Source organism: Coenobita brevimanus, chromosome 100 (assembly GCF_032717465.1).
Source record: "Coenobita brevimanus isolate Jiangsu-jjx chromosome 100, ASM3271746v2, whole genome shotgun sequence".
In the NCBI taxonomy this organism is placed as follows: Eukaryota; Metazoa; Arthropoda; class Malacostraca; order Decapoda; family Coenobitidae; genus Coenobita; species Coenobita brevimanus.
In genome coordinates this window covers 53,596,012-53,611,615 of record NC_137053.1, presented here as the reverse complement: position 1 = coordinate 53,611,615, position 15,604 = coordinate 53,596,012, and the positions used below count along the sequence as shown (strand labels likewise).

At 41.4% G+C, this 15,604-nt stretch overlaps 1 protein-coding gene across 1 annotated transcript in view; it reads left to right on the top strand.

The window, feature by feature from the left end:
• LOC145414591 (sodium channel protein 1 brain-like) overlaps window positions 1-15,604 on the top strand; it is a 1,229,691-nt gene that overhangs the window by 1,030,245 nt on the left and 183,842 nt on the right. The window contains exons 31-32 of the mRNA XM_080284113.1: window positions 11,980-12,015; window positions 14,048-14,250. Coding sequence (XP_080140239.1) covers window positions 11,980-12,015; window positions 14,048-14,250 — 239 coding nt within the window. The remainder of the gene's footprint in view (window positions 1-11,979; window positions 12,016-14,047; window positions 14,251-15,604) is intronic.

Sequence of the window (15,604 nt, the reverse complement as noted above, 5' to 3'; positions counted from 1 at the left end):
CACATTGAGAGACGGACTGACAAAGGAGGAAGTGAAGGAGTGTTGTGGTGTGGATGTGGATGTGATAGGAAGCGTTAGGAGAAACACATTGAAGTGGTTTGGCCATGTGGAGAGGATGGAGAGTGGGAGACTGATAAGGAGAGTGTATGTGAGTGAGGTGGAGGGGGGAGAGGGAGGGGGAGGCCAAGGATGAGATGGAGGGATGGAGTGGAGAGGTATATGAGAGAGGGGGGTGTGAGCTGGGAGCAGGGCAGTGAAATGGCAGGGGACAGAGTGACATGGTGACAATTTTTTTGTAGCCACCCCTTATGGGATTAAGGCATCTGGCAACAGATGGGCAGATAGAAATAATTTCTGGTTTCTTTTCCTTTAAATAAGCTCCTAGTTCCCCTCTCTTAGATGTTGATCCATCCACATTACATAATCTTTAGATTTTTCAATATAATCTTTTCTTTATTCATCCATCTCTTGCCTTAATTTCCATCCCCCTCTTTTCCTTTACCCTTACTTCTTGACATACCACTTCCTGTTTTTCATGTCCATCACTCTCCAGAAAAAATTCTTATGTTCATCCTTTGACCTCTCGTCATTTTTCTCTCTCACTTGCTCCTACAGTGACATAAGAATTTCTCATTCTTCCTCATTTAGGTCTTTTCTTATAATGATGTTTACAAAACCTGGCTCCCTGTTCAATTTCCACGACATTCTGAGAAGTTCATTTGTTGCACTTTCAGTTGCAAACTTAATCTGCATTGGTCTTGCTTTTCCCTTCTTGTATGTCCCTATTCTTCATACTTCCCTCTTTCTGGATCGACCTTATCCAATATTTCCTTCACACGGTTCAAGTCTCCCTCGATTTTCTCTGGCCTAACCTTCTCCTCCTCCTTGTCTCCAAAAATCACAACACATCGATTTCTTCCTATAGTTTCTCCCACTATTTTTTCTTTCTTTTTCAATATATTCTTTACATTTTCTTCCATTATTTTCTTGTTTTCTTCCTTTTTTCCTGAATATTTTCCTCTAAACCAACCACTTCTTTCTGTTCCTCCTGCAAATGTGCCCTTGTCTTTCGTTCTTCTGGTATTTTACTCACCTTTTCCATTTTACTATTACTTTCTTCTAATTTTTTCTTAGATCAGTATTTTCTCGCTTCAGTTTTTCAGTTTTTTCATTGGCCTTTTTGTTTAATTCTATCAGGCTCTGAATTTTCTTTTCATTCATTTCCAACATTTCACTTGAAACTGTTTTCCACTTTCCTTTCTATCTGTCTATCTATTGCCAGACGCCTCAATCCCGTTTGGGGTGGCCACAAACAAATTGCCTCCAAGTCGCCCTGTCCCCCGCCATTTCACTGCCCTGCTCCCAACTCACACCCCCCTCTCTCATATACCTCTCCACCCCATCCCTCCATCTCATCCTCGGCCTCCCCCTCCCTCTTCCCCCCTCCACCTCACTCACATACACTCTCTTCGTCAGTCTTTCACCCTCCATCCTCTCCACATGGCCAAACCACCTCAGTGTGTTCCTCATAACGCTTCCTATCACATCCACATCCACACCACAATGCTTCTTTATATCCTCATTCGTCAGCCTGTCTCTCCATGTGACTCCACAGGCTCCTCTTAAGTAACTCATTTCCACTGCTCTCACTCTTGACATGTGTCCTTCCAACAACGTCCAAGCTTCACTTCCATACGTTAGAGTTGGTATCACAATACTGTCATGTAGTAACTTTTTCACTTCCATGCCCACTTCCCTGTTTCTTATCACTGCTTTCAAAGAACCAGCAACCTTTCTTCCTGCTGTACCCTTTCAAGCTCTTCATCCTCCAAACCTCCATCCTTACTCATCACGCTACCCAAGTACTTAAACGTACTCACATTTTCCAATTCCTCACCATCCAACCTCGCTGTACATTCACTGACTTCACCTCTCTCAAAGACCATCACTTTACTCTTCCCTACATTCACCTTTAGATTCCGTTTCTTACACACTCTCCCAAACTCATCCACCAAGCCTTGCAGCTCCCCTTCGTCTTCACTCAACAACACAGTATCATCTGCAAACAACAGTACAGGGAGTTTCCAAACACTATCCTCTCTTACTAGGGCCACTCCAACATCCACTACCCTACCTTGTAACTCTTTTATTACCCCATCCATGTACAGATTGAACAACCATGAGACATGACACATCCCTGTTTCAACCCAACTTTCAAAGAGAAAAATTCACTTAGTTCACCATCCACACGCACTGCAGCCTTCGCACCATCATACATATTCTTCACATCATTCAACAACTTCCCATCTACTCCATATATTCTTAACACTTTCCACAATCCTTGTCTATCCACCCTGTCATATGCTTTCTCCAAATCCATGAAAGCCACATACAACTTCTTTCCCTTCTCTAGAAACTTTTCCACTAAAGATCTAAGAATGAATATCTGATCTACACAACCTCTTCCCTTCCTAAAGCCTCCCTGTTCTTCTCCAAATAATTTCTCTGTTCTTTCTCTAACTCTGTCAATAAGTATCCTACCATACACTTTTCCTATTATACTAAGAAGACAAATGCCCCTATGATTACCACACACTTCTTTTTCCCCTTTTCCTTTGTACAAGGGAATAATTATACCTAACTTCCAATCCTCCGGGACTCTACCTTCCTCCCAGGCCAATCTGCATATCTTCCACATCCATTCTGCTACTATCTCTCCCCCATGCTTCAACATTTCACCACACACTCCATCAATTCCTGGGGCTTTCCCCGATTTAACTTTCTTCATTGCTTCCACAACTTCTATCCTACTGATTTCTTCCTGTCTTCTCACCTCCCTCCTTCTCCCAGCCATTCCCCAGCCACTTATACTCGCATTACTTCCATCCTCTATGTTCAACAAATCCTTAAAGTGTTCTCCCCATCTGCTCACTATTTCTCCCTTCTCCACTAGTTACCTACCATTTTTATCTTTCACTCCCCTGCTAACTTCACTTCCACCCTGTCTTACTCTTTTCACCTCTTTCCAGAACATTTTCTTACAGTCCCTTCGCTTTACACTCAAATTCCTTCCAAATTCCTCATCCACTCTCTTCTTACTCTCTCTTACTAATCTTTTCACCTCTCTTTCTTTCTACATATAACTCTCTCTTCCACCTCTCAACTTCTTCCACGCCCCTATTTCTCATCCATTCATTGTATGCTTTCTTCTTTGGTGCCACAGCCTGTCTCACCTCTTCATTCCACCACGCTGTTCCTTGCACCCCCCTCCGTCTTCTCTTCCTTCCACACACCACATCACATGGTGCACATATTTCTTCTGTAAATATCCTACACACACCTTCCACATCTCCCATCTGCTCCAATTCATATTTGCCCAATCGTTCCTCCACTTCTCTCTTATACTATACCTTTTTCTCATCCTCTTGTAACCTTTCCACTCTCCTTGCAACTACTCCTTCCTCTCATCTTTCCCTTCTTCTGTTCCTCCATCTTACTTGAATCCTAATTCTGGCCACCACCAAGTAGTGGTCAGAAAGTCCACTCCCCCAACCTCTATAAGCTCTTGCATCCATTACACATCTTTGCATCCTTTCATCCACACACACATAATCAATCATTGTCTTCCTTTCATTCAGTTCACCACCCACCCTTCTCATCACTCGCCATGTATACCTGTGGATCATTTTATGCCTGAAGAGGGTATTGGCTATCACCAACCCCCTCCTAGCACAAATGTCCACTAATGCACTCCCATTCTCATCTCTCTCAGCAGGCACACCCCACTCAGCAACTATTCCATCCACCTTCACATTCCCAACTTTACCATTCTTATCACCGATCAAAAACACTCTCTCATTCCTTCCAAACTTTTCCATGCACACTTCTACATTTGTCCAGAACTCTTCTCTCACTCTTCTAGCACGATTTTGCGTTGGCGCATACACACACACAATCGCCCAGATTTGTATTCCAACTTTCAGCTTTACCCACACAATCCTTGTCCCAACTGATCCATACTGTCTTATGCTCTTCTTCCATCTTTTACCCATAACTATACATACTCCTTCCTTTGCCCTCTCATTCTCATCTACTGGTGCACATATACCCCATGCATACTCCCATTCTCTCACACTTTCTCCTCTCCATTTTGTTTCAGTTATTCCACATACATCCACTTTCGCACCCTCAAGCACCTGGACAATCTCTCTCTCTTTCATCTCATCATTCGCTCCTCTTACATTCCATGTACCCATTACCAAGTCCTTTGTCCGGTCCTGGGTCGTCATTGTTTGGTCAGTCCTTGTCCGAGGCTTCTTGTTTGTTTTCCAGGGAGGGGCACTAACCCTCCGCCAACCCTTTTAGTCGTCTTTTGCGACAAGCAGGGATACTGGGGGAGTATTCTTGATGAACCCCCCTTGTTGTTTTGTTTATGCTGGTGGCCATATTTGATTTTACTGCTGTCAGCTGTTCAAGTACATGTAGCCTGACAGTTCCATGGCATATGAGGGTTACTAGTAACATAGAGCTGTCTCTAGCCATGGATTGTAATTATTAATGATGTAATGATGTGTTCTTAAAAGTACTGAATGTTTTTGTCACACTTCCTCAAGGCACATGTGCATATGTGAGTATGCTCTTCCCTATCTCCCAGGGATTCTCCTTTACCCTGTAGGGGTCTGCATCCCCCTCAGGATCAACAGCCTCCCAGGAGAGTAATCTCCCAAATGGTTCAGAACTTCCCATGGAGGGCCATCCCTTCCCCGGAAATAATTGCCTCATAATAGAGGGCTAGCCCTTCAGGGGAGTTACAGTTTACTACCCATGTTTGATGTATTAACTTTGGCTGCATACATGAAGGTTTAACCTTAATATACCTTGTCCTTCAGGAAAACCAGCATCCCATCCACCCACCCACCAAGTACAGTGTCTGAGCAGCTCTCTCTCTCTCTCTCTCTCTCTCTCTCTCTCTCTCTAATGCGAGGACGAAGGAACTAAAGGCTACGAGCCTGCAAAAGAGTTCCTTCCAAGAAAAAAACAAAAGCAGTACAAAAGAGAGCCAAATTCAAGATCCGTTCATTTTGAGATGCCTGGGCACACTGCATTTGAAAGACTGGAGAACAGGAAGTAGGAATTATAGACAGAGGGAAGCAGTTCCAGAGTTGACCTGTTGCATAAATGAAGGCCTGGGAGCAACAATTAACTCTTGCATTAGAGAGTTGGACAGAAAAGGGAGAGTTTGTTGCTAGATGGGTGCTACGCACCCATCATAGAGGTGGAGTGATGCAGGCAGACAGTTCAGAGTGGCAATAGAAAAGAGATAAAGAGGCAGCAGTGCAGCGAAGTGACAGAGGTTGAAGGGAGCCAGTAAGAGGAGGAGAGTTAATGAGACAAAAGCCTTTGACTCCACCCTATTGAGAAGAGCTGTATGTGGGGAGCCTCCCCACACATGAGAATTGTACTCTACACAGGGGCGAATAAAACCTGTGTATAAAGTCAACAACTGTGCATGGGTAAAGAAGGTACGGAGTTGGCTTAGCATACCTAATCTCTTGCAAGCAGATTTCACAAGAGATACAATATGATCTGTCCAAGGTAAGTCCCAAGTGAATGAAACCCCAAGCATGTTCATGGATGATGCAGGATTGAGCTGGATATTATTAAACATTAGTGGGTACTCCTGTGGAAGTTTTTGTCGGGTTGATAGGTGTAAAAACTGAGTCTTTGATGCATTAAAAACAAGATTATTTTTGCCCCAGCCAGAGATATGAGCCAAGTCAGACATTAGGTGTGCCACAGCCTCATCCCTTGTTTGTTGAAGTAACTGCTGAGATGGACGTTGCAGGAACCAAATGGAAAGGTGAAGGGTGAAATCATCAACGTACGAGTGGATAGGGTTAGATGTACAGCTTAGAAGATCATTGATGAATAAAAGGAAGAAAGTTGATGATAGGACAGAACCCTGAGGAACACCATTGTTGATAGCTATATGAAAAGAACGATAGCTGTCTACAACAGCGGCACCAAGCTTGAGTTAATACTCCCCTAAGCTGAATCATGACTCAGCAAGTTTTCACATACAGAGAGAGGCATAGTAACTTGTAAACTTATGAGCACAAGTTTTGTGTTATTCACTCTTCATGCTACGAATGAGGGTGCTTTAATCCTGAAAATGCCCCAGATCTCGACGTCTCCCACCCTGATGGAGGGACATAAATACCTTTGTAATAGATTCCATTGGTCAACAGTCATTACTTTCCACCATTGGCATTAATCTGCAGTTACTGTCAACTAATATGGGATAGTTGGAGGAGTCATACTGTTTCCCTGACTTAGCTTTTCACTTGGATTTTCTTATTCCCACAAGTCAACTATGAAACATCCAGATGTCCATAAGAGAGGACTGTCTCTTGGTTGGACCCACCCTCCTCTGGGTTTGTGCTTGAGTTTGCTGCACCGCTCAGGCTGGAGGCCGTCTTTTGTCATCCTGGATGCTAGTATGAGTCCTCAGATTTTTTGCCTCAGGTCTACTACATGGTCATACTCTCCACCGGATCCTGGTCTTTGCAGGAGGTGCTGAAGGTCAGCCTACATGTGCTTGTGCCCTGCATGCTGGATGGAGCAGCTACATCTTCTACCTGGGAGCCAAACCTCCCTATATTTCTCTGCACCTTGCCATGGGAAGGGCCCTGGTTCAACCCTGTTGAGGTGCTGTTTACCACAACAGGGTGCCAAATACCTACACAGTACCTGTGGGATGGCTCCGTGGAAGCAGTTGCATGCTTGTGATTGACAGGGTTGCTCAGCCAAAGTGGAGTTAATAACAGCCACAACAAGAACCCATACAGGAAGCAACATATTTAGATCAAAGCACAGAAACATTCAGCTACCTATTCTTACTTCAATAAAGAGATACTCAGATTCAGAAGTGGTGAAACCATGATGTGTAAAGAGCAGTACTATAGTTCTCTTGTCACCCTCCCCCCCCCCCTGCCCTCTGGATCTAGCTATCTTGACAGATGCCTCAGAGGGGGGTTGAGGATTCCACTCTAAAAGAGCTCCCAGTATCAGACAGTTCCTCTCACAACACGGTCGTAGACTCCTAAACAGATCTCATGTCTTTAGGATAGACTCAACAATGGAGGCTTTCGTAGTCTGGAACAAGGAACTTCCCAGTCTCCAACTCTCCTCTTCATTTGACAGAGGATTTCTGCTTGGCCCATCAGTTCAACATTCATGTATGAATCACCCATCTCCCAGGAATGAAAAACATCTGGTTATATGCTCACTGTTGAACCCTTAGGCCTAAGTCCACCTCCACAGTAGATAGTCTTTTTCTTTCATTGTGCTCAGCCACCTTTCTCAGTAGATCTCTTTGCACTGAGACTCATTGCCAAAGTTTCCCTTTTTTGTGTCTGTCTCAGAACATTCTCAGATGGAAACACCAGGTGCCTTTGCAGTCAGCTGGAATGCCTAAGCCTCCTTATATCTGTTCCCCTCCCACGGTGGCTGAGTGGTTAGCATCACTGACTGCGAAGCTGCCAGCCTGTTTGCACCGATGTTCGAATTCTGATGCGGACAGCTGGGGTCACTTGACTCAGGTGTTCAACCACCCTTTGTAGGTTGGTAGGTAATATGAATACCTAGGGTAACACTTAGGGGAGGTAACTGTGGTGACCTGGAAGATGCAGTGGCCTTGTGTCCCAGGATATTGGGTGAATAACCCACTACAGGCTCAAAGGCCTATGTTACAGAGATGGGCACCACGGCTAAGCGCCTCATGATGTATGCTCCCACCTTTACCTTTACCTCCCAACAGCAGGACACTATTGAGAGTAGAGAATCAGTTAGAGATTTTGAGGCCACCTGCTACCTCTAGCACCACTTTGGCCCTCTTAACCATAGTGCATAGACCTACAACTGTGGTACCCTTGATGCACTCCCCTCCTCCCACACCATTTTGACACTTCATTCATTAGCACTCTGTAGACTTCATTGACTCTTCATGCTTAGAGGTTTTATATAACATCTACTCATAATCCTTCAGCAGATTCATGCAAGCTAGAAACATTAAATCCATGTGCTGCCAGTTATTCCTAGATAATCTGGCAAATTATTTTTTGTGCAAACCCTCCATCCAGGATTTTTTCACACAAATTCCTCCACTTTTAAAGCCCTCATTGATACTGGGGTTTAACATATTACAGAATGGACAATTTTGCACATGAACAGTGGCTTCTTTAACATATGGCCCTCACCTCTTATGCTTACCCCTAAGTGGTTCCTACAAAAGTTCCTGAACATGTTTTAGTCTGGAAGATTGACTAAATTCCTCCCTATGTTGACTTCAGAAATAATTTTCTCAAAAATTAGCCTGTCATTCTGACCTAAACCTTGGAAGATCCCAGTTTTTGTTTAATTGCAGTCACCATTCATTATGTCAAGTACAAGCATTGTTAATTCTGTGAGTCAGTCAGGTTAATTCCTGTGCATTTTGGATATCGCCAGAGTGTAAGAAACCTTGTCCTGTTTGAGATTGATTCACTATTTATCAATCAATGCCCATCTGTGTAATCAGGTGGCATATGTTGTTCAATTCAAAACTGAATTGCCTTCATCCACTCCTCAACAAATACGGTAGGGGGAAAGGGGGGGGGGGGGATAGAGAAGATGTCATGAAGGAAATTTTTTTTCTCTTCCTTTTTTATTGTTTCATCTATGTGAACCTCCTCCATCAGGTAGCATTCATAGCCTTTGAGGCATCATTTCTGAGAGGCCAGTAAAATGACAGATTTTAGAATAAACTCTGCATTTATTGACTTGAAGGATGTAGTGCCATACTGATGCCCTCCATAATCCTTAGCCTCCCTCTTCCCTGCTGCACATCTCCTTAGCATCTCCACATATCTTTCACATGGGTACAGTATATGGGATGGCTTTGTCGGGAAACAACTGAGCAACACAATGCACCAGCAGGAAGGAGCTAGGTTGTACTCACATATCCCATCCCCAGAGTAGGTTCCTGTGGTGATTGTGCCTTACTGACATATTTCTTTGATGATATTCTTGGTCTCTAATGAGCAAATCAAAGTACTGGGAGCCTATTTGGGACCTCACATGGGATAAGTAGCTTTTAAGGCATGGCACCCTTCCAGTCAGCAAATATAGGTTTTTATGGTATTCTAAAACCCACCATTATTTTGTAATTCTGGTTTCAACATGCAGATTTACTGATGCAGTGTTTTCTCGTTTTGTGATATTAGAGAATCTATCTATCTATCTATTACCAGACACCATAATCCTGCAAGGAGTGGCCATTTGACTTTGAGTTATTTGTTTTACGGGGAGGGGCACTAACCCTCCACCAAACCACTTTATTGACACGTAGGGAGCACGTATGGTTTGGTTATATGGTTACCACCCAACGTTGTAAATGGTTTCTTGGCTTACAGGAAACCATTTGGCTTGTCACTCAATGTAAAGGAATAAGAAGTGACTGGAAAGATGGGAGAAATAGGAAGAGAGGATGGCAGGCACAGAAAAAGAATTATAAAGGCTAAGGAAGAAGCAGGCAGCACTACATCAAGTGAGTGGATGATGGTCGCCACCTACTACAATGATTTAATAAAATTACATTTTTTCATGTTTATTATCTTTCGAGAACTTTCCATGTTGAGGCCAGCAGTTTGTAGTTTTTTTATTTTTAACAGTGTATTTTGAAGTATTAAAAACTTCCAATTTTCTTTCATATTTACTTACAGTTTTTGTTTTCTGATGACATACAGAAATAGGAAGTGGAACTGAAAATTACATATGTGCACAATTTTGTAGATTCATACGAAGCCATAGTGATTGAATCTGGAGTTTTTTTATTGCTGCAGGAGGGTGTACCAGACAGAGCTAGTTCTTCAGTATTACACTAGGGTAAAAAACAGTCATAAATGCAGTACGGGATATAACACAGTTGGGACAAGAATGGGGGAACATTACCTCAGTCTCTTATCAGCAGTTAGACAGTTTAGGTAAATTTAGGAATAGTGATGGATCACTGCTCATGGCTTCAGGTAGGGATTGTTGATGAGTACCTTGTATTCTAAACATCATTCATGTCATATAAATATGGTGTTTGGAAATGGCAGGGTAATGTGATGCTTTCCCCAAGAGCTGAAGTAATCAGGCATGCAAAATGCAAGAGTAAGCAAAGGCAGTCTTTAGACATTAAAATTGTCAGCAGGCTGAGATTTCCAAGATCACATAAAATTCATTTAAAGATAAGTCATTTAATAATTTATAATTTATATAATCCAAGATAGGTCTAGATAATAAGCTTTTCAGAGGATCCTGCTGACCAAGCCTGCAGAACACTCAGCTGTTGTCTGTTGCTCAGAAAATTAGTCTTTAGAGTAACCATTGCTTCTGTTTTTTCCCCCCTCTTTTGAGTACTAAAAAAGATTCTGTCCTACTCAGAAATAATAAAATCTTCTGTTTTGAGTGATTCATGGTCCATTGTCAGTGACAACTGCACTTGCATCCCATAGTGTCCTGCTTTTGCAGCATGAGGAAGTACCAATATTAATATCAAAGCTAAGGCATGCTTTTCAGATTTGTTCATCATGTGAAAACAGTTTCCAGTGCTGTGTACTTCCTTTTGTTCAGTTACACACTGGGATGGGCAAATCATGCCAGCTTATTATTTATTTATTTATTTATTTATTTTTTTAAAGATATGATCCCAGAATATGTTTGCATATGACGTGCTTTGAAAACCCTTTACAAAGGGAACGGGACATGCTGCACTTGTGCTATAGAAATACGGTACTGTAATAAGAAAGTAGCCTGTTGTCAGTTTTTAATACAGATATAGTATCTGCCTTTTTATGTTGTGTTGCCTTACTACATATGCACTGTATTTTGTTACCATGACTTTGCAACAGAGTAGATAAAGTTCAGTTTCTCATCAACACTTCACACTATAGCCAAATGATAAGTCTCATTATTAGATGGCAGAATAGGATCATGAACTAGATAGCAACCATTGATAATGCAATACTCTTTACCAAGGGGAGGAATGAAGCGGAGACCCAGTTGGCATATATTTGTTTGGTTCCATTCTGCATCCTGTATATTTTGATTTCTGAAACCCATCTCTCACTTGTGGGGCTAGAACCCCTTCATCCTCTTCTGTGGATCTTCCTTAGTATCTCCTGTTGCATCTTATGTCCTGCTTTAACTGGAGATTTCCTTTTAAGGTATATAATATTTAAAAAAAAAAAAAAAAAAAAAAAAAAAAAAAAAGTCAGTCCTCAAAAATATCCATTGAATTCAGATTGCCAGTATATGCAATACTATACAGCTGTCCTAGACAATATCTAGACTTTCTACAAGTAAATTGGAATATTCTTTATCCAGTGCGTGTGTGTATATATATATATATATATATATATATATATATATATATATATATATATATATATATATATATATGTATATATATATATACATACTCACCCACCATTATTTCAGCTGAAAAACATGGTGCATGCAGTACTCATTATTGGAACAAGCCGCACTACATTACAGTACTTGAAGCTTTGGATACAAAGACTTCTTGGTCTCTTATGTCCATAAAATCCGCCAGAATTAATTACGTGCTAAAAAAAATAGTAGAATAGGATGTACACTGTCCAGTATGTTAAACCATTTGCAGACACTAACACACAAACGTGATGTCAGAAAAAGACCCATAATTTATGTATAGCATTCTGTTTGTGAAGCTCCACAGTTCATATAAATCATTAAGAGATTAGTGACCTTGCTTTTCAGGTTCAATTAGGTACAGTACCAATCAAGCAAGCAAATATACACAGTAGTTAGTACCTGCTAATGGTTTGCTTTTTACACTCGTGATTAGTACAGTACCAAGAATTTGTGTTAAAGAACAGTTGTGGAACGTCCTTTTAACCTCCTTATTCCCAACAGCCGACGGTGAACGGCCGAAACTCCTTCTTCGGTCAGGTAGCCCTTAATATATGTTAATGTCCAGAACCACTTGCAATATTGCACCTTCCACTTTGCAACCATACGTTTTCTTTTTAAGCTGTATTTTTCTTGGATTATCCCCCCTCCCCTCAAGAGCACGCCCAGACGGACAGTGTTGATGTGCCCAGCATTTTGTAGTGGTCAGATCAAACCCTTAAAAATTATGCAGTCCACAAATATTAGTTCAGCAGTGTATTGTACACTTATACTATTGTAAACCATTAAGATGCTTCATACATGTCAGAGTGTGTATGATAAATTGCATTTGATGCTCCTTTAGTTATCAGTATAGAACACCTTCCCAATGGGCTTAATAATGTAAAGAGAGTTATTAGATCATCATCCAAGAATATGCTGGTCCAGCCAGACATATCCTTGGATCACCATTGTACTACATTTTGGCACACAATCAATAAATCACAAGTCAGTAAAACCGTGCATGGAAGAATATAAATAGTTAAGTAAATGTAGACGAAGTCATTATATCCTCATTACCTTAATAAATCAAGTCATAGTTTCAGTGAATTTTTTCCTGGTTAGTACATTCTTCGGCTAATAAGGATTTTTTTTCGTAAATAGAAAAGGTAGTTTTAAGTGCAGCAGTTGTAAATGGTTTGTCTTGTAAATTCATCTTCCTTTTTCTTTCATTTCAGTCTCTCATGATGAATCCTGTTATAGTGTCTGTTTTAGTTTCCTTTCAATGAGAGTCTGATTTAAGCCAGATATTTATGTAGTTCTCAGCAGCACATTGCCGACTCAATACACAGACACTAGAACGGCTTTTTGTGTTCCTACACCTTTACCACACCTGTATACACCTGTACTGTCACACACACAGCTTCAGCACTCAGCCAAAGCACATGTGAAGCACTAAATTAACAGGAATTTAAGTAAAGTATGAATAAACCCACATGGCAAATACATCATTCTGTAGAAGTATCACAGGCTCAAACTGTACTGTGATATTTTCTGAAGAAGCTGTATGATCCTTGTGATTTATCTGTTTATAATTATTTTGCAGTCACAGCACTGTGTTACAAATATTGTTTATTTATGAAGTGTATGTCTGTTGTGTGTGATCCAGTCTTGACTTTGAGGAGTAACCAAAACATTGCTTTATTGTTTTGCAACTACTGAAATCTGTATTGGCTTTCTATTAAGGATTTGTGACACACACACACACACACACACACACACACACACACACACACACACACACACACACACACACAATATCAGTTAGTACCTCCCAGTTACAGTAATGCAGTTTGAAAGTGGTGCCACAGTTTAACTTAATGTTTGGAAGCACTAAGAAAAGGTCATACTGAAATAATATACAGTGTCCAAACTTGTTTAACTATTGACCTTCAATTATGCACCTACTTACTGCATCCAAAACTTGATATTATGATTTTCTGTCTATTATAAGTTTGTCATCCACAAAATTAAAAATAACACAAAGCATTACTACACAGAAATTTATCCTAAACATTCCCTAGTTTTAACATAGATGTCTTTATTTTATCATTACATTATTGATTTTAAAATTAATTTTGGAGGCTCTGTTTTTACAAGGGGATGTCCACTAGACTAGCTAATGAGCATGTGAATCTTCTTTATGCAATGATTACTTCTCATTATACAAAATAAGTGCCAATTTTACCTTCAAACCTTTTTATATATATCTGTGGTTGTTTCTTAAATGTCAGCAAGTAGCTGTGTTTACATTAGTAAGTAACATTTATGAACCTTCATATATTTTCTCTCATGATACTGTATGTACAAAGTAGGTTTTGTCAAGGTAGCAGTCACTGTATATTGTTGCAATTGCTAGTATTTTTGGCCATCCCCTAATAACAAACAAAAAAGAGCAGCAGGCTCCCAGCCAACTTCCCCTCCCCCAACATTAACTTAATGGATATATCTAGTGATGGTGCTGGATCACTGCCTGATACCTGATGATTCCCTTGAGTGTTGAAGAAACTGAGACCTCCTGGTGTCATTGCAGGCAGCCAAGGGGATTCGAAAGCTGTTATTTGCACTGATTGTTTCGCTGCCTGCACTGTTCAACATTGGGGCACTTCTGTTCCTCATCACCTTCATCTACGCCATCATCGGAATGGCAGTATTTGGCCATGTCCAGCGGAAGGGTGCACTAGATGACTTAGTCAATTTTGAGACATTTGGAAACAGCATGATGCTCCTATTCAGGTAATTTGTCTCACATGTGTGAATTCATTCCTCTGTAGATCATTTTTCCATGGGTAGAATACACCCTTGGTAAAAATGTGCATCTTTAATATTGCAGATAGAATACTGTACTCCATTTGTAGTAGCCTGTCTCACAGAAGCTTTGCCTTCTTGATTACAAGTAACGTCTTCAAGATTGTGATTTTTGATGATGTTTTAAATTTTCACATTGTAGTTAGTAAAGCTGAAAGTTACAGAGGACAGAACTGGATTTCCTACCATTTAATATGCATTGGTTAGTTGGCATTCTGACAAACTATATATTTTTTCCAATTAGGTGACTCTACACTGTGAGACAAGCCAAATGGTTTCTTGTACACCAGGAAACCATTTACTATGCCTTCTGCCTATGGGTGACTCTACACTGAATGACAGGCCGAATGGTTTCCTGTACATCAGGAAACCATTTACTACGCTGGGTGGTAACCACATAACCAAATTATGGCGGCTGGTGGTTTAGTGGGTAATTGTGGCTCTCCAGTCAGATTGAGCAGGTGAAGATTTATATCCAAGGGGTGGTTGGGGTTATTGCTCATGTGATGCCATTCAGGGATGAGTGAGGCTGGTCACTCTCATCTTAAATGTCAGGACCAACTTGCCTAGCCCCGGGCTCCTACACTCCTCATGGGGCAATGTAGGATTGGATGATGATGGAGTGATGGTGATAACTAGAGTATATAACCAAGCTATGGGGCCTGGTTGTTTAGTAGGTAATTAAGGTGCTCCAGCTGGATTCAGCCCGTGTAGGTTTATATCCATGGGATGGTTTGAATTTATTGCTCACGTAATGCCACTCAGGGAAGAGTGAAGCTGGTCACTCTTATCTTCATTGTCAGGACTAAGGCTCTTATGCTCCTCATGGAGCAGCAAAGGATTAGATGATGTATGTATGATGTATATGTGTTTCATATCATCTGATGTTGGTACTATATCTTGTTTCCAGTTATTTTGGGGCCCCCTCATTCAGAGTGATTTCTTCTAAGCTCAACTAGCAGGGGTACCTGATGTTGGCGGGGTAAAACCCTGTGATCATGCATAGTGGCATTGAATTGGGACCCTGGATGGCCACCCCACCTGTGAGAGAAGACCCCCCCATGGTCCCATCTTAACTGAACATATGTTCCTACTTGAGCCCATTTCCCAAAGGATATATTCCCCATGGACCTATTTTTCCACAACCCAACCAACCAACAAACTTTTCCACCCACCAACCCACCTACCCTACCCATCCATCCACCCATCCTGACCCACTCACCCACACTCGCCTTCCCATCCAGGTCACCCACTCACCCATCCATGATGCCCCACCACATCC